The 20,291-nt window shown below is 45.6% G+C and overlaps 1 protein-coding gene across 3 annotated transcripts in view; it reads right to left on the minus strand.

Annotated features, from left to right (window-relative positions):
- Positions 1 to 3,253: 3,253 nt before the first annotated feature.
- Positions 3,254 to 20,291, minus strand: part of SACM1L (SAC1 like phosphatidylinositide phosphatase) — a 69,909-nt gene continuing 52,871 nt past the window's right edge. For all 3 annotated transcript variants that reach the window (XM_086368427.1, XM_086368426.1, XM_086368425.1), the window contains 9 exons: positions 19,238 to 19,317; positions 16,278 to 16,376; positions 12,493 to 12,631; positions 10,454 to 10,523; positions 10,269 to 10,341; positions 9,449 to 9,542; positions 9,249 to 9,341; positions 7,779 to 7,836; positions 3,254 to 5,124 (listed from right to left, as the gene is read on the minus strand). In XM_086368427.1, coding sequence (XP_086224553.1) covers positions 4,988 to 5,124; positions 7,779 to 7,836; positions 9,249 to 9,341; positions 9,449 to 9,542; positions 10,269 to 10,341; positions 10,454 to 10,523; positions 12,493 to 12,631; positions 16,278 to 16,376; positions 19,238 to 19,317 — 843 coding nt within the window. In that variant the 3' untranslated portion in view covers positions 3,254 to 4,987. The remainder of the gene's footprint in view (positions 5,125 to 7,778; positions 7,837 to 9,248; positions 9,342 to 9,448; positions 9,543 to 10,268; positions 10,342 to 10,453; positions 10,524 to 12,492; positions 12,632 to 16,277; positions 16,377 to 19,237; positions 19,318 to 20,291) is intronic.

Genomic DNA, 20,291 nt, shown 5'->3' on the forward strand with positions numbered 1-20,291 from the left:
GGGCCTTAACGTGGGGCCCTGGGTCACCCAGCTGACACTGGAAGATCACTGGTAGCTGTGGAGAAGGGACCGGAGGGGCTATAAACGGGGGTACGAGCCCATGGGAGAGACGGGGTTGGGGTGGACACTGACAGGAGGAACTGGTGGGTCTGGTATTTTGGAGGGGAGAGCTGCTAAGACTTGCTTAGGGACAGGATGCATAGTTGAAAGAAGGAGACGGATATAATGTCACACTTACTGGGTGGATGTTGGTGGCATTTTCTGAGATGGAGAAAGCTGGGCATGGAACCAGCCAGTCTACAGAGTACAAATCAAGAGCCCTGGGTTGGGGGTGGGGGAGGGAAACACCTCTGCTAGACTGCATTAAGTTTGAGGCGACTGTGCATCAGGGGGGAATATGTGGTAGGCTGAACATTAGAATCTAAGCTTTGGGAAAGATCCAATCTAGAGGCATATTTTTGGGAATCACAGTATAAAGATGCTATTCAACCCGGGTTTCTAAACAGCATCACCAGGGGCAAGTGTGTACGTGGAGAAGAGGGCTTAGGGCGGAAGGCTACAAAAACCCCAGTGTTGCAGATACAGCCACAGCTTCCTTTCCATTCTTCTCACAGAAAAGGGGGTCTGTGTGCCTCCCCAGGCATCTGAATGGGCTTCTGAGTGATCCGACCAGGGAACCTGGTGGAAGGGACGCCCTCTGACATCAGAGGCTCGACCACACAAACTTCCACCTGGATTAGTGGACCCCTCACTCGGGCCGCCCGAGGCTGCAGAGCCGCGTGGAGGCGCTGAGCTAACAGAACCAGTGGCGCCCGCCTCTGGCCTCCCTTGTGTAGCGCCAGACCAACCTGGACCAGGAAGAGCAGCCCCTCTGTCAGCTAATAGACCCCCGTCAGCGCCCCCTGGGTCACAGGAATCACCCAGCTGAGCTCACACCCAGCTGTGACTCCTGACTCACAACACTGTGAGACTACCCTCCAGTAAGAGGAAACCAGAACATAGAGAAGACATCAACGGGTGAGACTGTGGAGTAGAGAACCCAGGAGGAGGTGTGCTCCCAAAAGCTCAGACAGAAGGACATCTCCAGGTCTCCTAGACACGACCGACGACCTGTACTTTCTACTTCTCATCTCAGAATCTACACTTAAACCCGACTGTAACAGGAGATCAATTTAGGACATAAAATGTAAGATGATATTTTAATGGATGATATTGTAGCTCTGTACAGCAAGAAAAATCAATACACAAAAGGCATGCATCTGGGCCTTGGGCTAAAACAAAAAAGAAAGACAAAGTCATGCTCAGAATAACTGGTTAAAGGAAGTGCTAAGAACAAACAGGCCATCTAACCAGTTCAGCCAGGACCAGGGCATTCGTGGTGATAATTACACATGTCACAACAACTCATTAACTGTTCCGCTCCCCGCAGTGAAACCCCGTTCATGGCGCCTCTGCATGACGTCCAACCCAGAGGACGGGAGCTGGACCTCGAGGAAGACCTTCCGCCTGTAGACTTACCTGGGCTTCTCAGCAGGTGTGTGTGTGCATCCGTGTGGTGATCTTAGTGAACTGCTGTGTGGATGAGAATCAAAAAATGTGCAGAGACCAAGTTCAACACTCAAGTGAGGTCCAAATACAAATCCGAGCCCACGTTTCTCAACTCCAAGGCCAAGTGATTGCTCTCATGCATGCCTTATCCAAAATCAATTTCACAGGATGCTCTGTAAATAAAAAAATCCCACAGACCAAAAATTCTGGTGCTGCTGTGTTACACACACCCCTCTCTAGGAGTCACTTTTCAAACCTCTGACAAGCCCAAGAGTTGAGACAACTGTGACTTTAATCTGATGTCTGCAAATGGCTCTCACCTCAGATCCCTATTGTCAAAAAAACAAAAACAGCTATGAGTACCCAAGACTCGGGTTACTGAAAAACACCCTCCGGAGAACCCTCCGGCCCACAGACTGAGGAGCCGGGGCCCCGAGCTCAGGGCAGAGCCAGGCCACCCTGCAAGAGGCATCAGAGTGAGGACGCGTTCTCGGCAGTGGAGAAGCCCGATGCCCCTGGGACTGGAGGGAGCCTGCAGCCCGACAGGCGGTGCTGTACCACAGGGCGGGGAGTCGGCAGGCTCTCTGCTGCCTCTCCCAGAAACCACGCGGGACAAGAAAACTGGACCACGTGTCAGGTCACAGCACACAGTCTCTCCCGGGCTGCACTCCTCCATCCCGCACTTCAGGTTTGGCCACGCAACCTGCTCTGACCAATGAAATGTGAGCAGAAGGGGCTGTCACCTTCAAGTGGAAATGTCTCCCTTTCCTTCCTGCCAGGACAACTGGTCATGTTCCCGTGTGAAGCTGTTCCATCACTGGGCCCCAGGATGCAGATGGCACGTCACAGAGCTGCAGCAGACCCTTCAAGGACACACAGAAGCAGTGAGAAATAAGCCTTTTTTTTTTTTTTTTTTAATGCCCTTGAGAGCTGGAAGAAGCTTCCAGGTGGAAGCTTGTGTGGCTCATTTGTTACCTCAGCATAATCTGATCTACCTGGACAGACACAGGTCCTTTCCTTACTTTACAGGGAGGAAAAAAGACCTAAGAGGTGAAAAGATCAAAAGTATGTCAAAAGGATGCCCCCACCTTGGAGTTGAGCCATGTGGCCATACCCAGGCACAAGCGGTGGGAGCGGATGTTTGGTAAATTCAACACCACTGCAAGTACACACTTCTTTCACCAAAAGTCACAAGAAAATGAAGAGAGAAGTCACAGACACCAACAGAGAATTCCTCTACAAACAAGTATTCCAACAAATCTTTAAGGACAAGCAATCTTACAGACAATTCAGAAGCCCCAAAGGCACAGCACAGGGAACACCTGATTCTCACCAGCTCTGAGTCACGACCTTGGATTGCTCCCCTCCTTCCAGGCTACGTGGCCAGGCTCGCAGAGAGGCCCTGCCCTGTACCCGTGCCCCGCACGGTCCCCTCCCCGAGTGCGCCAACCCAGTGACTTGTTTCTAGTGCAGAGAAGAAGGCACGTGTGAGAGATGAGAGGACACTTCGGAGATGAGGTTCAAGAAGACTGTGACTTATGGGCTTTGATGAACCAAACTGCCAAGATGGAGAGGCCTATGTGGCAAAGAACATAATGTTTTAAAGATAATAATGACTGTGCGCTGCTTTGCATGATTCTTAAAATTCTGAAATAAAAAAGAACATCCCTTTGAAGACAAGGTATAGGAATGACACCAACATTAGTTAGAAAAGAATATGTCATTTTATTTTCACTTACAGATGAGACAGTACATGAATTTAGGAATAAAATTACTGCAGGTTTCTGAAATATTGACACCTCAAGGTCTAACACACCAACATTAGCCCATTCACTGCAAAACAACCACATTAGCATTCAGATTTGGTCTTTGTCATGGTTGTTGAAATAAGTTCTTAATGTGAAATGCCCAGTAGCATCTGACGATCCATCACAGTAGACATAAACCGAGTTTTGATATTTTCTCTTTGGAACAAATGATGCTTATTTACAAGTTAAGAGTAGCCAGTTCTAATTACTTACCCTATTGTGAGTGTTAATGACTGACTGTAAGCTACAGAGGGTTTTCCAGCTATTATTTCCTTTAGAGTTTCTAAAAGCAACAACTCTTATTAATGTTTATAAACGATAATGTTGGGAAAAAAGGTGATGTTAAAATCAAGGCGCTTTTTAGAGATATTTAAGGACAACAAAAGGTATTACCATTGGGAAAAAAAACTGTACATAATTTTCAACCACAACACAAATATTGCAGCGGTATTTAATCAAACTATTTTAAAATAGTGGCAATTACACTATCTTAGATACTTCCTAGTTTTTAAATCTCATAATTACAATTTCAATATACAGTTTCCGACTTATTCATTAGAACTATGCACAGCTTCTAAAGCGTATTTTTCAGGTTTATTTCTGCACATAAATTAAAGCTGTCAGTTGGTCCTTGATCTGGAGAGCGATGACTACCTGGAAGCACTGAATTTCAGACACACTTACTGATGCAACAAAAATAATCACAGAGTGAAAAGCGCCAACACTGCTGTGTGTGCACAAGCAGCTGCTGCCTCCAACCGTGTGTGCATAAGCAGCTGCTGCCTCCAAGGGCAACAGAACTCGGCATGAGACGCGCTCAGGGACCTGCATGTCTCGAAGAAAGACCCAGGAAAGCACAGGGGCCAGGAGGGAGGGGCTGACCAACCGCGGCTGCTCCCACACTGGGGCAATCCTGAAGACCGAGGCGGCTTTGGACCTCTAGCATAAGGAATAGACTTTACATTCGCTGATTTCATTTACACCTTTTAAAAAAGATAGAGTACATCTGAAACTTTTCTCATCACACTTAAACTGCACAGTTCAAGCTGACTGAACTCGTAAGGCGGTCCAACTAGAACTCGAGAGGAACACCTCCTTCCTGCTATGTAGTCATGGACGATTTCGTCCAACTATCTGATCTATGTAGATTTACATGTTATGAACAGACTAGTTAGCTTATAATTAAGCTGTTAAGAAAAGTCCAAAGGTATATGGAAAAGTAAGCCTGCTAATAGCAACTGCTTTTACAGTGACCATAAACTGAGCTAGAAAAATAATTTCACTGTTTCAAATGAGCGAAGAAGCTAGATTTTTTAAATATATTACTCATTCTGCAATGGCTGATTAAACTGACGATGTATAGGTTCCTTCCATTCTGTGAGCTGAATTCAGGTTACATTTTAATTATACACTAGCTTCAAATTATAAATATAACTATCCCAACAGTAAAGAGATCATCAAGGCAGTTAACACCAGATCAACTCTAAGTCATCACCCCACACCCAGCACAAGATGTGTTCCTGGATAAACGATTTACAAAGACCTCGGCTGCCGTGGAAAGCGGGTCAGTAAAGACTCCAGTTCTGCATAATGGAATCTTCCAGGCCAAGCCGCTTTCCACAGACACAAATTCAGTCTATCTTTTCTTTTTGGACCAATCTGGGAGCATCAACAAAGTCTTTGCCATTGTAAAGAATAATAAAAAATGTTCCGATGCTTGCGACTCCCCAGAAGAGCACATAGGCCAGTGTTTCTGTCCAGGTGTCACCTGTTGATTTTAAAAAACAAAATACTGATAAATAACAAGCCATTTTATTGACACTAGTTCCAGCTTTCAGCTGTTTAGCACATCTTGACAGCATTCAAGTTTACAAACACATCCAAAGGAAAAACATAAGAACTCTCAGTTAAGGTTTGAACCAGTGGTTCTCTGACTCTGGCTGGCTTGAGAATCTTCTTCAGGGCTGGGAACAGTGTCAGCTGCAGGGCTCATCCCCAGCCTGTGTGCTTTGGTAAGGCTGGAGCAGGGCCCCCGAAGCTGCATTTCTCAAAAGTTCCCAGATTATGCTGATGCTGCTGGTCAAGGGACTACATTTGAGAACCACTTGACAACACTTCCGTGGTGACTCAGACGTTAAAGAAGCCACCTGCAGTGCAGGAGAGCTGGGTTCGATCCCTGGGTTAGGAAGATCCCCTGGAGAAGGGAATGGCAACCCCCTCCAGTATTCTTGGACTTCCTTTGTGCTCAGCTGGTAAAGAATCTGCCTGCAATGTGGGAGACCTGGGTTCGATTCCTGGGTCAGGAAGATCCCCTGCAGACAGGCAAGGCTACCCACTTCAGTATTCTGGACTAGAAAATTCCATGCACTGTATAGTCCATGGGGTTGCAAAGAGTTGGACACGACTGAGTGACTTTCACTAAAAACCAAAGAAGGGGCTAGAAATCAAACACTGTCACATCTACCACCACAAAGATCGTTACAACAACTGACATCAAAGATCACTATCCACAGCATCCAGTCCGTCTTCACTTGTGCCACACTCACACTTGTACAGTTGCTGATTCTGACAGCTCTGGGTTTTAAAGGTCTTTCTGGATAAAGAGAAAGGCAGTTCCTCAAAAGTCCACCCTGGGTTGCTCCCCAAAGGGATGACCCACTTGTTCCGGCTGAGTCTCGGTCCTGGCATCCCTGCTTTTGCAGACACTCTACAGGGAAATGTGCGTATATAAAAAGACCGAGACTAACAAAGCTAACTCGACAGCGGAGTGGCTCCCAGGAAAGGCATCCACCGGGCAGTGTGTTAAAGAAAGAAGTCAGAGGACCGAGGGCGTGGACTGAACCGTGAGCAGCACAGTCCGCTGGTCCCTCATCTTCCTCCCTGCCCCGAACGTGACATAGGCCCCCGTCCCGGCACACAGCGATGCTGCACTCGAGACGCCCTGGCCTGTTTTCGTCCTATGAGAGTTCTTACATTTTCAAACAGCTGCAAAAACAGTGTGCAAGAGAGACCATATGTAGCTTGCAGAATCGAAAATACTCATTGTCTGGCTCTTTTCGGAAAACATACGCTAAGCTCTGCCCTAGAGTAACAGGAGGGCAGCTCCTTCCTGTGTCGTGACCACCTTCACTGCTGAACACTCGGGGATTACAGAGACGAACAGGTTCCGAGCCACCCCTGAAGAAGCTGGCAGAATTAGTGAGGGGGGTGAACAGGTGGCCTTAATCCAGGAAACTTGCTGAGGGCTTCCTGTACCCAGTATTCTTGCCTGGGAAATCCCACGGACAGAGGAGTCTGGTGGGCTACAGTCCATGGGGTCACAAAGAGTCAGACACGGCTGAGGCAACTTAGCACACACGGCTGAGGCAACTTAGCACGCACGCCCTGTGTCCTAGGCACAGGAGGTAAAACAGTAAGACAGGTCTCTGCCTTCAAAAGGTTGCTGATGTACTCTGAAAGATGAGCAAGGATGCAAAGCATTACCACTCTACCAAACTAGAAACACCACGGGGTGCTGGGACAGCACAGGGCAGAGCGCCTCCGAAGATGAATCCCCCAGTGCTTATGCGGTTAGGAGAGGGAAGAGGGAGGGACACACCGTGCTGTGGAGCCCAGAAAGGGGGAGCCGAGGTCTGTGCAGGGGAGCAAAGGGACACTCGAGAAGGGAGCCTGTCAGCCCAGCGGCACCCTTCAGAGTGCCCGAGGCTGCACCTCCAAGCAAAACACAGCATCACAGACTCATTCTCAGAGCGCTGAACAGCACTAAATAAGCAGCTAAGGAACTAACCCCATTAACTTAGCGACACAGGCAAACACTGAGGGAAAAAGAAAACCAGCAACATTCCTGTCTGTTAGCTCAGGTTCCTAGGCAATGCTTCTATTTAAATTTAGTAAGTAAGGTATTAATCTATAATACTATTGACTTGCCCAACAACAGGTGGTTGGTTACATAAACTATACATCCATCAACGGAATACTTTGCAGCCATTCAAAATAAAAGACATGGGGAAATATTTATACTGCTCGGTGAAAAAACCAGTACAAAAAAGTTTATAGGATCTGCCTTTTGAAAAAAAAACACACATCTATAAAGATTAAAACATCAAAATGTTAAGAGTAATTAGCTTATCTCTGAAAGGAAAGGTGATAACATTTTCTTTTTTGTCTAACTGTATTTTCTGTAATTACTATGTATTACTTTGGTAATGAGAAAAAAAAAAAGAGCTCAAGTGGAAAAAAACACACTATCAAGCTACCGAGTATACACTTTCCTTCCTGTCATCTAAGGACTCACCTCACCTGCTCCCTTTACTCATTCAGTTTAACAGGGACACACAACGTACTGAGCAGGCACAGACGTAAGATGCTATACAGGAAAGATCAACATTCTAAAAGATGAATGTGAAATCAGTGCAGACTTACCAGCCATCAGCAAACAGATAATGCACATGGAAAAGGCAACAACCATGATGATAGGCAGCTGGAAAAGGAAACAGAGAGAGAAACCGTCATGTAAGATGCTAATCGCGGCTGTAAAATCAGCTTTCCCTGAAAGACAACAGAACCCGTCTGCATCTAATACACAAAATACCTTTCTTTCAGAAAAAGTCATTAGAGTTTTGATCATAACTGCCCAAATCTTCAAACACATTAAAAGATCTGAAGAAAGAGGAGGGAGGTCACCCAGATGTGTACTCAGACTCTAGGCCCCCCACTCCAGGACACCCTGCCTGCTCGCATGAAACCCCAGAGAGGCTCTTGCAAAGTCTGGTGAATGAGTCAGAAACGAGAGACGTGTCAAAAACATAGAGATTTCTACATCACAAGTTTGCCTCCAGCAATCCCTGAACCTCAGGGTGAGCAGAGTCTCCCTGAAACGAGAGACACTCACAACTGTTCCATGTCTGTACTCTCACTTAAACAGCATCTGCAGCTGGACGTCTAGGTGCTTCCGCGTCTTGGCTATCATAAACGGCGCTGCGATGGACGCCGGGGTGCGTGTCTTTTGGAACTGTGGTTTCTCGGGGCATATGCCCAACAGTGGGGCTGCTGGGTCATATGGCAGATCGTTCCTAGTTTTTTAAGGACTGCATGCTTTTCTCCATAATGGCTATGCAGGTAACATTCCTGCCAACAGTGAAAGAGGGCTCCCTTTCCTCCATATCCTCTCCAGCATTTACTGTTTATAGATTTTTAAAAATGTGGTACATATATACAACGGAGTATTACTCAGCCATAAAAAAAAAGAACAAATTTGAATCAGTTCTAGTGAGGTGGATGAACCCAGAGACTGTTCTACAGAGTGAAGTCAGAAAGAGAAAAACAAATGCTGTGTATGAACCCATATACCTGGAATCTAGAAAAATGGTACCGATGAACCTATCTGCCGGGCAGGAAATACAGATGGAGAGGACGGGCACGTGGGCGCAGTCGGGGAGGGAGAGGGTGGGACGGGCGGAGAAAGCAGCACTGATATGCACACACGATCATGTGTAGAATGGAGCTGGTGGCGAGCTGCTGGGAGCCACAGGGAGCCCAGCCGGCCCTCTGTGCTGACCTGGAGGGGGCCGGATGGGGAAGGGAGGGAGGCGCAGCAGAGACGGGCTTTATGTATAATTATGGCTGATTCACGCTGCTGTACAGCAGAAACCAAGACAGCACTGTAAAAGTTAACAAAACAAAACAAAGGAGCTGCAAAAGACAGTCAAGTTTGAGAGAAGACAACATTCCAAAGTTACCCCACTCTTCTCCCTGATCTGCTCCTTGGGGCAACGTAAGTATTTATATTCCATTTAGAACAACACATAATGTTTCATGTCAAGGGGAGTTGGACCATCTGTACCTTCAGTCATAATGCTATTAACAACTTAAAAAACATAAAAGGTTTCTTACAGCCAGGAATTTCAGATCTCTTGGAACACTTAAAGGACTATGAGATTCTAATTCATCCACTGAATAGTTCCCAAGAAATAAGTCTATGGAATCCTAGAAGAGAAAAAAAGGGAAACAGTAACTCCCAAATTAGGTATGGGGAACAGTACAAAGATACAGCCACCAAATAACCACAAATTAGCATCAGAAAACAAACTTACTTGTCTAAATCCATCAGAAAAGTTGTTCTTGTAATACCGTATTAGTGAGTTCCAGCCATCCATTATAAGTCCCAACTGAGTTCTCTTCCCAGTTCTGGTTAAATAAGAGGTTAAGTTTTGAATCACAGATTTGCATATTAAATTCTCACACTGTTTATGGCCAATAAGTACGTGGTATGGAGATAAGTAAATTGTAAAGATTTCTTTTTTACAATTCCCGAATATATAAAGGAGACATGTCACAAAAGAAAGCAGTACTGAGTCCAAGAAATGTGCATCCTCTTTCTAAAGCCTTACACAGTAGACACAGAGAGGAAACACGCTCAGTTCCCCTTGCAAAGACAAGAAGCAAGAAGAGAAACACAGCCCAGGCTAAGCGGTATAAAGCAAACAGACTAGAAACCTTATCTTGCTCCCAGGGAATCCATACGGCAGAAAAAGACCCAACCACATCTGTAACAAATTCACAGCGTTCCAACCTCTCACTCCCCAGTACGCTCCTTGAAACCAGCCCCAGCATCACGCGGGCACAGTCCCAGGCCCCTCCCCGACCTGCTGCAGGGCCTGGGGTGAGTCAGGTGCACAGCAGGTGGCTGAGAGGAGCTGAGGCGCCATGGCGCTCAACCCCACTGTGCACCAGCATCACCCAGGGGCGCCATGAAGCCACCGGTGCCTGGGCCTCCTCTCCCCCGAGTCCCAGCTGACGGTCTGGAACGAGGCCCAGGCACCAGTGGGTGCTCTTGGGTAAAAGCTGCGCGAGCAGTCTGCCAAGCACCGGAGCTGTGCAGCCCTGGACTGACGCGGTTTCAGCGCGGCTTGCCTGGTAAAGTCCGTCTTCAAGGCGCCGGTTCCCGCGTACTGTTTGGCACAAGCATTTGCGTTGTCAGCCCAGGCTGTGGAGGGGAGAGGAAAAATCAGTTAGTAATCATTGACACCAATGCTCTAAGTCCAAAATATTTACTTCAAAATCTGAATAACCTTGCCTCTGTTCAAGAAATGACCTACCATTTTTGTAAATCTTCTCAAATTCATCTTGTTCTTCGAGCTTTTGTCCCACGTGCAAAACTCCTAGTCTCTGCAACAAGAGTCATACCCATGTTTACATGCTACAGATTTCAGCACGTGTGATTTAGAACACAAAGCATAGTCTCCACAGAGTCTCACGTGGCTGCTGGCTTCAGCCAGGAGATGTCTTCCTTGTACGCGTGGACCACAGCCCTCTCCTGCTCGGCCCAGCTGCAAAGCCTCTCTCTGGGCTCCCATCCGCCCACAGCCCCTCTCTCCCCTGAGCCCCAGACCACAGCACCGGCGGCAGAACTGTGTAAACCCAGAGACAGGGGCAGAGGTAAAGGCGGGAGTATGCAGTCAGTGCTCCCTCCTTCCCTGCCACCACCCCCAACCTCCCACCACCTGGACCCTCTGCCCGCCTCACAATTCACCACCCAGACTGCTGCCCTCCACACTTACCCTAGCCAGGGGCCTTTGAGAACCAGAGGAATGCTACCTCCCTCCCTCCCCACAAACTGCACAGAAGCACGGCCCTTTGCATGTCATCTCAGGACTCCGGGCAGCCCGAGTCTCTCCATGGACTCCCCTTTGGAGCTCACTGACCACAGATTAGGGACTCCTACCTTGGTCTTTGTTTCGGGCCCGCAAGCCTCTTAGAACCACTATCCTCACTGCTCGCCTTGGATGAGCCCTCCCTCACTCCCCCAGCACAGGGCCTGCCCACCCCAGTGACCGGCCCTCTCTGGAAGGGGACAGGCACAGCTGGAGGCCCGTCAGCGGGCCCTGAGGCTGGAGAAGCTCCTGCCCGAAGGCTCTCTGCAGGTTGCTGAGCTTGTATAGGACTGTTTTTAGCATGTAAATTAGTTAAATACAGATTACAGAACCCAGTCCAATAGATTCCTGTTAACCAGCCTTGGAAATAACCAGTCCCAATATGGTTTCTATTGAAAAATATCCTCTGAAGTACATCCATCAGACTGACAAGGACTCAGTATCACACAAGCTGGAGTACTCAAAGGCGGTGAGCACGCCTTCAGCATGAGTACGTGAGGATTCGGGGAGGGATTTTACTCCACAATTCTTCCCCAAGTTCCACAGAATTGCCATAAACAAAGACAAATTCTTACAAATGATTTAGGCGGAAACCATTTGGGATGCATTCTGTTTGCTCCCTACGACAAACAGGACTGCGGTCCGAAAATCTAGGCTGTATGTATTTTTAACTCCATATATAAACAAAAGAAACTATTTATACCTACTCTTTCTCAAAAACAGTCACACTGGTGAAGCAAAGCTGTGTCACGAGTATTTCCCTGGGTGTTAACATCCCTTGCCGACAATAAAAGAGAGGCAAACAAAACAACTTAAGAGGTGCTACTCTGTACCGTTAGAAAAGAAAACATTCCTCAATAAAAACAATGCTAGCAAGACTCTCTTCTTATTGCTGGCTAGTGTTAGGGTAAACTGGTGCAACCCCCTTGGAGAGTATGCATGCATGCCAAGTCGCTTCAGCGAGTCAAACGCTTTGCAACCCGCCAGGCTCCTCTGTCCGTGGGATTCTCCAGGCAAGAATGCTGCGGTGGGGTGCCATGCTCTCCTCCAGGGGACCTTCCCAACCCCGGAGTCAAACCCACGTCTCTCTCGTCTCCTGCACTGGCAAGCGGGGCCACCTGGGAAGCCCCTTGGAAAGCAGAAATTCTCTTTAACCCAGAACGAGTTAACTTGAAGGAAATAATTCCAGCTAATAATATACACAGGTGTATTCTCTACAGTCTCATCTAGAAGCCAAAACTGCAGCAACCTAAATGGCTTCGTGCGTTACAGCACGCCAGTACAACTCTTAACCTATACTGCTAGAGCAAAAGAGCAGACTTCACAACCGTGTGCACACACTGACCGCGGGCACGCACCAACTATACCCATGGGTGCCAAGACACAAGGCCACAAAGAGCTGGGTTAGGGCGGGGGCATGTGAATGTGCTTATTATTGGTTTTCAAAAATTGTTTACTTAATAGAAGAAAAAAAGCATGCGCACCTGAAGCTGGGCCTGAAGTGAACGGCGAGCCAGCAGACTCTGGATCACGTTGGTTCGGTCCAGACAGTCCATGCAGTTGCTGCGGAACACGCCCTCCTGGGTACTCAGCACCACGCCGGCTGGGTCTACTAGAAAATAACTAAAACATATTTGTATAAACACTCTCATACCAAAGCCAGCCAAGCGATCTTCCCAACCCAGGGATCGAACCCAGGTCTCCCACGCTGCAGGCAGGTTCCTTCCCAGCTGAGCCACAAGGGAAGCCCAAGAATACTGGGGTGGGTAGCAGGGGATCTTCCCCACCCAGTAATCAAACCAGGGTCTCCTGCGTTGCAGGCGGATTCTTCTCTGAGCTATCAGAGAAGCCCTCCCACTAAGGACAGTCCTCTTATAACACAGGTCTATGTCAGAAACATTATTAAAGCCGGTAAATTAAAGGACAGACAGGAAATCTACAGTTCAGGTATATTTGATTACCAAGGACCAAAAGGAAGTTTGAACAGAACAGGCAAGACAGACTCTATCTCAAAACAATTGCAGCATCAAGGTCACTTCACCCAACAGATGTGAAAAAGGAGTTGGGAGTATTGTAACAGATGCAATGGGCAACACCATGTCTCCCCAAGGCCGGAAGAGGGCTTCCTTTGACGTAGCGCAACTATGATCCGCTCCTCAGTCCCCTGTGCTGCATCACAACTCCCTGAGTTGTTCATTAGAAATGAACGTGCTTGATCTTCATTTTTAACAAACAACTCAGAAATAAACTGAATAAGAATCTCCGAAGAAAGGATTGGATATTGTGCATTAAAAACATTTACAAATCCCTTCTTCAAATGGCTAATATATGCAAATAGTACATAGTTTATAGGGTATAATAGGGTATTACTTGAAAAATCTGCTTTACTTTCTCCCCCGAACCACCCAGATGTCTGCACTGGAGCCAAATACAGTTACAAGTTCCTGTGGGTCCGTCATTTTTAACAATATGTTCAGATAATTCTATGAACCCCCAAATTTTACAACATATAGTGTGGTGGTGAGGAGCATAGACTTTGCCAGCAAAGTTTGCTAGCCTTAGTTCCTAGGCAAGTTACTAGCTGTGTAATTTTAAGTAAATAACCTAATTTCTCAGAGCCTGTATTTTTTCATCCACAAAGTGGAGATGGCAGCACCACTAACAGGCTGCTCTACAGTTCAATGAGATCGTGTATAATGCATACAAAGCGCTTGGCAGAGGGTATGCGACGAAAAATACGATGAATACTAAACAGTATTAAATTAACCACAGTTACTCCCTAAAATCAAAAAGTGAAGGGGAAATACAGTAGATTCACCACAGGCTAAAAATCATGACCTTAAAAAACATGGGCTTAAGGGATTTCCCTGGCAGTCCAGTGGTTAAGACTCCATGTTTCCAATGCAGGGGACATGAGTTAGGTCCCTGGTCAGAGAACTAAGATACCATATGTCAGGACGCAAAAAAAAAGCAAACCCAGCTTAAAAGAATGTGTTTAGACTAAAGATATACTAGAGGTTCCTTCCAAACCAGTGAGGTTCAATCAGAGTATGTATACATAGAGTGCATGTGAGTGTTGGCACCCCATTTTCAGTCAGTCGCGTCTGACTCTCTGCAACCCCATGAACCGCAGCACGCCAGGCCTCCCTGTCCATCACCAATTCCTGGAGTCCACCCAAACCCATGTCCATCGAGTTGATGATGCCATCCGACCATTTCATCCTCTATCGTCCCCTTCTCCTCCTGCCCTCAATCTTTCACAGCATCAGGGTCTTTTCAAATGAGTCAGCTCTTCACATCAGGTGGCCAAAGTACTGGAGTTTCAGCCTCAACATCAGTCCTTCCAATGAACACCCAGGACTGATCTCCTTTAGGATGGACTGGTTGGATTTCCTTGCAGTCCAAGGGACTCTCAAGAGAGTCTTCAACACCACAGTTCAAAAGCATCAATTCTTCGGCACTCAGGTTTCTTTATAGTCCAACTCTCACATCCATACATGACCACTGGAAAAACCATAGCCTTGACTAGATGGACCTTTGTTGACAAAGTAATGTCTCTAACGCTTATAAAATAAATACTACATATTTTATAAAGATTACTTCTTAAACTACAGAACAGGTCTAAGAGATAAGTATTATTATCTCCACTTTTCAGATGGAGAAATCAAGGCTTGAAGATTAACTTGCTCCTGTTCACACGGCTAATAAGAGGCAAACTGAGATTTCAAACACTCTGGATAGGGCCCCAAAGCCCAGATTCTTTCCACTTTCCCCCAAAACCCTGAGAACAAATGTGCAGAGAGGTCTGAACGTCACAGTTTCGTGAAAGGGGTCTACTGTCCCTGTGGAACATGGTGACCACAATGGACATAGATTTTGGCGTCAATCTCTCCTTTCTTAACTCTTGTGGGGCTGCAATTAACAGGTGAACTCAAGGAAACACCCCCCGACAATGTTTGTCTACACCCCAGTAATGATACAGGTCAACCCCTCTACACTAGCTATGCTCAAAACAAAACCTCATGGGGAAGGGGTGGGGGTGGGGGAAAAAGGCAGATTAAACTAACTATAGCTGGGATTACTGGAGAAGGAAATGGCAACCCACTCCAGTATTGGCCCAACCCACTCCCAATCCAGTACTCTTGCCTGGAAAACCCCATGGACGGAGGAGCCTGGTAGACTACAGTCCATGGGGTCACAAAGAGTCAGACACAACTGAGCGACATCACTTTTCTTTCATTACCAATATAGAGACTCTCAAAGATTTTAAAAAACATGAAACAAAAGGTTGTAATTAAAGAGAAGGCAGAGGCAATTCTTGGAGAAGGAAATGGCAACCCACTCCACTATTCTTGCCTGGAGAATTCAATAGACAGAGGAGCCTGGTGGGCCACAGTCCATGAGGTTGCACAGAGCTGGACATGACTAAGCGATTTAGCAGCAGGTATTACTTAATATGTATAAAAATATTTTTTTCTTAAAGCTGAGCAAATAACTATAGGAGAAGCTTTACTATGTTACCATGAAACTGAAATTCACACAGTACATTTGACTTGCCAGGATTAGAATTACAAAGGCAAAAACAAAATAAGACTAGCTTCCAGATTCCTACTTCTGGCTCTAAAACAGGTCAAGACTGATATGCATAGAGTACAGTCCATCTATGAAGCCACACAGTAATTAACACCTTAACACACCTAAGTACCATAAAGATATTTAGACCCTTCAGTCCATTATCCTACCCTGAAGAACTTAAGAAACAATTTAACGGAAGTAAAAATATATTTATACCCAGTGATTCACTGAAGCACAGTCTTTGAGGGAAGGAAGAGAAAAGGAAATGAACCAGATGCCCAATGTGAAGAAGAGCGTTCAGCTAACTGTGCTATGACACAGTGGAACACGGCAAAGCCACTACATGCTGACATTACAGTCTTGGCAGGCTAACAACAGAAAGTAACAAAACATTTAGTGAAAAGAACTGAACATAAAACAGTAGCAAACTATCTTTAATTGTGTTAAACTTTGTAAATGTGTAGAATACATAAAAATATGAAAATACCTAGACTTGGGTCATTTTTAAGATTTTTAAAATACTTAAAAATCACCAAGCCTAATCTTTCAGGAAAAAAACACAAACTAAAAATGAGAACAGACCAGTGGTATGAACCCAGTGAACTACAGGTCTGCTAGCTAATGCATAACATATGTGATTAATGTATGCACCTATCTCATCCCTCAATTTCCACAGAGAAATAGCAGAACTTACCTTAATTCATCTTGCATTTCTGCTACCTGATCCAATAAAATACTTAGCCGATCCCACCTCATATTTTTACATTCCTTATGGAAGTCAAAGGCAATGTACCTAACAAAACAAAAGATATTCAGAAAGTGACTACAAATTAATCATTTTTTCTTTAATAATACCTCGTAAGCTGATCTTCCTCTCTAAATACATTTCACCTAGGAACATACATTTACTCTGGGTTTACCACTATACATACACACACACAGAGGCATGCACAGATGTGCTGACCTTCTCATGCTCATATCTACTGAAGAAAAATAACACACACTAGTATCTTTACATGTTTTTCTAGAGGCCCTAAGATAGGAGTCAGTAAGCCTAGCAAAAGGCACAGCAATGAGGCCTGTTAATATAAAGTAGCGTGTCCAACTGAGCTATCTGCTGTGTATTTATTCTCTGCCCCGGGCGCCAAGAATAGGGCCCCTTTCTGATTTTCCTATCAATTAAGATATTCCAAATGGTCAAACTCGATTCAGGCCAAGGAGGGCTGGACTGTGTTGCGTGCTTGAGGCTGTGAGAACAGAAACAGGATGGTGCCTACTCCGGTTGTTACTTGTTCATCCTGCCAAAATATTCACTTTATCAACAGCCACACATCACACACGCAAGTGGTAGAGAGAACTTTCTGGTCTGCCAACCGGGAATGGGTTGTTTTCAGTCATCTGATATTTAAGAGGCATAAATCTCAAAGCTGGAACACACCTAACAGTGAAGGTGTCCTCCGAGGAATTGAAAATGCTGCCCCTTGAGAGGGAGGAGAAAATCATTAACCACCTCTCGAAAGTCAAGAGAGGAAGAAGAATGCAAAGAACCCGGGCACCAGGGTAGCTGACGATTCTCACACAAGCCACTTTCACCCAACTTCCTGTTCAAGCATCAAGTCAAGTCATGGAGGACGAGGACTAGAAGGACACTACACTGTCCTCAACAGAGCAAAATTCAGGTTAGGCGCCCGCTCTCGTGTGACTTCCGGGCTCCAACGGCTGAAGGGACAACAAACACCAATATAGGGTGGGCTTCCAGCAGGTCAAGAGCGTGGTTCTCTCACCTCAGCGGTTATCTCAGGGCACAAGAGGGGCCTTAGGCATTAGCATAAAAACAGAGGTTAGCCAACTGTGGGGCCTTGTTGCTGAGTCGTGTCCGACTCTTTTGCAACCCCACGGACTGTAGCCTGCCAGGCTCCTCTGTCCATGGGGTTCTCCATACTAGAGTGGGTTACCATTTCCTTCTACAGAGGGACCTTACACATTAACATAAAGACAGAAGTTAGCCAACTGTGAGCTAGACTTTGGGCAGACTGAGAGTGGGGGAAGCACTTTCAAAGGCAGCTCCATTAAAACTGGTGGCATCGTATTTATTTTTGGAGAGCTCTGATCATGGCCATAGACTCGTCTGAAGAATTTAAGTGGCTCATTAGCACCTAAATGCATTTGGATTCTTCAGCTTACATCTTTCTAAAATTATGTTTGTGTCTTCTCAGAATATGTCTTACATCATTGTATTTCGGTAACAATAGCTTTAGGGTTTCACTTCTTGGCAGAAGGAGCCTTCCGAGTGTACTGAATACCAAGGGCACAACTTTAGACTGACATATGCCTCAAGTTCTCAAAGTTAGTTTCTGCTGCAAACCCGCCTATGGAAACCCTCTGAAACACAGAAAGGGTCTTATCCAGGGGTGTAACCTAGCAACCAGGAGATAAACTTTTGCTAGAATATATGATACATGCTGGACTTTAAACCCAGAGATTCTGATTTTTCAGGTCTTAGATATATTCTGAGTAATTCCTCTGAAAATTTTAAGGCACATCTTGGACAGGAATCACTTCTCTGATTCATGCAAAGTATGTCTGGGCAGGTCCCACTGTGAGAAGGCAGAAATGTGCATGAAGCAAGGGTCTGAAGAATTTGCTAGAGTTTTTGAGTTGGATAAAACAAACTTAATTTCTTCCCCAAAGGTTCATTATGTCCTAATTTTGTTTATGTTTTAAAATTTTCTATAGCTTAAAAAAAACTGTCCCCAAATAACCCAGTACCATTTCTTTGAAAGCCTTCCCCACTGCCTGTGACCACTTCCTACCAGAGTACACCCCCATCTTCTAGCCCAGATTCTGGATGCAGGACGCTCCAAATGGGCTGACTCATCACCCTGCACATGCCACAGGGCAACTACTAATGTTTTAGGATCCCCCTCTTTTCTGACAGAGCTTCAGAGAATTTCTAACTGTTGTCTGGTGACTGACAGGAGAGACAAGCTGCCGCTCCAGACAAGGCCACCACACAAGAGTAAACGGCTCCAGCTTGTGTGGGGTCAGGACCAGGCAGAGGCGAGGAACTTAAAGACCCAATGGCTGTGGCAACACAAAGCCTCAAGGCGAGGATTTCAACCAAAATTCAAATTAAAACTCAACTGTTAAATTATTCTGTACAAATGAGCTCATTTATAAGTAGAGTCATGGATGCAGAAAACAAACTTACGGCTACCAGGGGATATGGGCTGGCAGGGGATAAATTGGTAGATTGGGACTGATATATACACACTACAATATATAAAGAGATAAAACTAGTAAGAACCTGCTGTGTAGCAAAGGGAACCAAGGAACTCTACTCAGGATTCTGTAATGGCCTATATGGAAAAAGAATCTTAAAAAAAAGAAGAGTGGATATAGGTATGTGTGTAATTGACTCACCCTGCTATATACCTGAAACTAACACAACACTGTGAATCAACTGTACTCCCAGTAAAAATGAAAAAAGAAGTTATCCTGCAACATGAGTTATGTCAGAGAAAATTTCAAGCAAACAAAATCACGCTTTAAAAACCACAAACTGAAATGTGTCTAGAGAGAGATCTGTGTACTTGCATGTACATGAAGTGCACACGTAGCCTGAAAGGCCCAACAACAGAGTCTAGTGGGTACCTGATCATTCCGTTCCCCAAGGAAGACACCATTGTTGCAAACGCCTGTTCAAGCGGCTTCTCTGAGCCCTTCTGATTTACCTGTAAAAGTTAAAACCACCACAGCTTTAAGTTTAATTAAAAGGAGACAGTGACATCAGCAAAATGGCAGACTATGAAGCTTTAAGCTCTTGTACCTTCACAAAAACATCGGAGAAAAGAGATGCTGTCTAAACCAAATTTGTAGGAACTCTGGAAAACAATCAAAGGTTTCTAGCAACCAAGGAGAGGTCCAATCAAGATAAAGCCATCTTCAAAACTGGAGGACAGTTTTGTAGCCTTTTTCTTGCCCTTGCCTTACCCTTTCCCAGTGCAGTGACAATCTTAGCTTAAGCAGCAGCACCAGTTCTCAGTCCCCCTCCTCTAATTGGAGGGAGCAGAGGAGAACTTATTTGCAAACTATTGTGTATGTTTTGTTCTGATCTGAAGGAGTGACTCGGCGGTCTCTGTCCTGCATAAATGTGAACAGGCAGGGAAAGTGGTAAACACTGTTCATATAAGCTGCAAGAGGACTAAAAACCAACAGATGCCTAGGGCAAGATATTTCAGGTGGTGACATAAAAAAGACCATCTAAAGCCGCAGAAACAGCTGGGGTGTTAATGATGACTCTTTGGGAAATTAGGATATTAAAAAACAGCCACATTCATGGAGGGTTTTAGAAAGCCCTGTGCATACCCAAGCAAGATGCACACTCTGAAAAATCCTAAAAAGACCTTAAGGCTTCACCTCAAGCTAATCCCTAGGTTCCGAGCAAGCCTAACTAAACACGTGAAGGACTGCTCCACCACAGAACCAGTCAGCAGAAATTGGGAGATGGGTTTGTTCTCTTTTTTGGTTTTTCCTTTGTCTATTTCAGGTCCTGATACTCAAGGAAATTTCTATCACACTGTTAGCTGAACACAAGCAAGCTAAAAGAACAGAGACTTTAGTGAGCATACACAAGGAACAGTCTTTGCAAAAATAGTTTGGAAAAGTCTCAAAACAGATGGATTACTATAGCATTCAACAATCAAAA

This window comes from Bos grunniens, chromosome 22, assembly GCF_055505025.1.
Source record: "Bos grunniens cultivar Pamir isolate PY7600 chromosome 22, Bosgru_T2T1.0, whole genome shotgun sequence".
Taxonomy (NCBI): domain Eukaryota; kingdom Metazoa; phylum Chordata; class Mammalia; order Artiodactyla; family Bovidae; genus Bos; species Bos grunniens.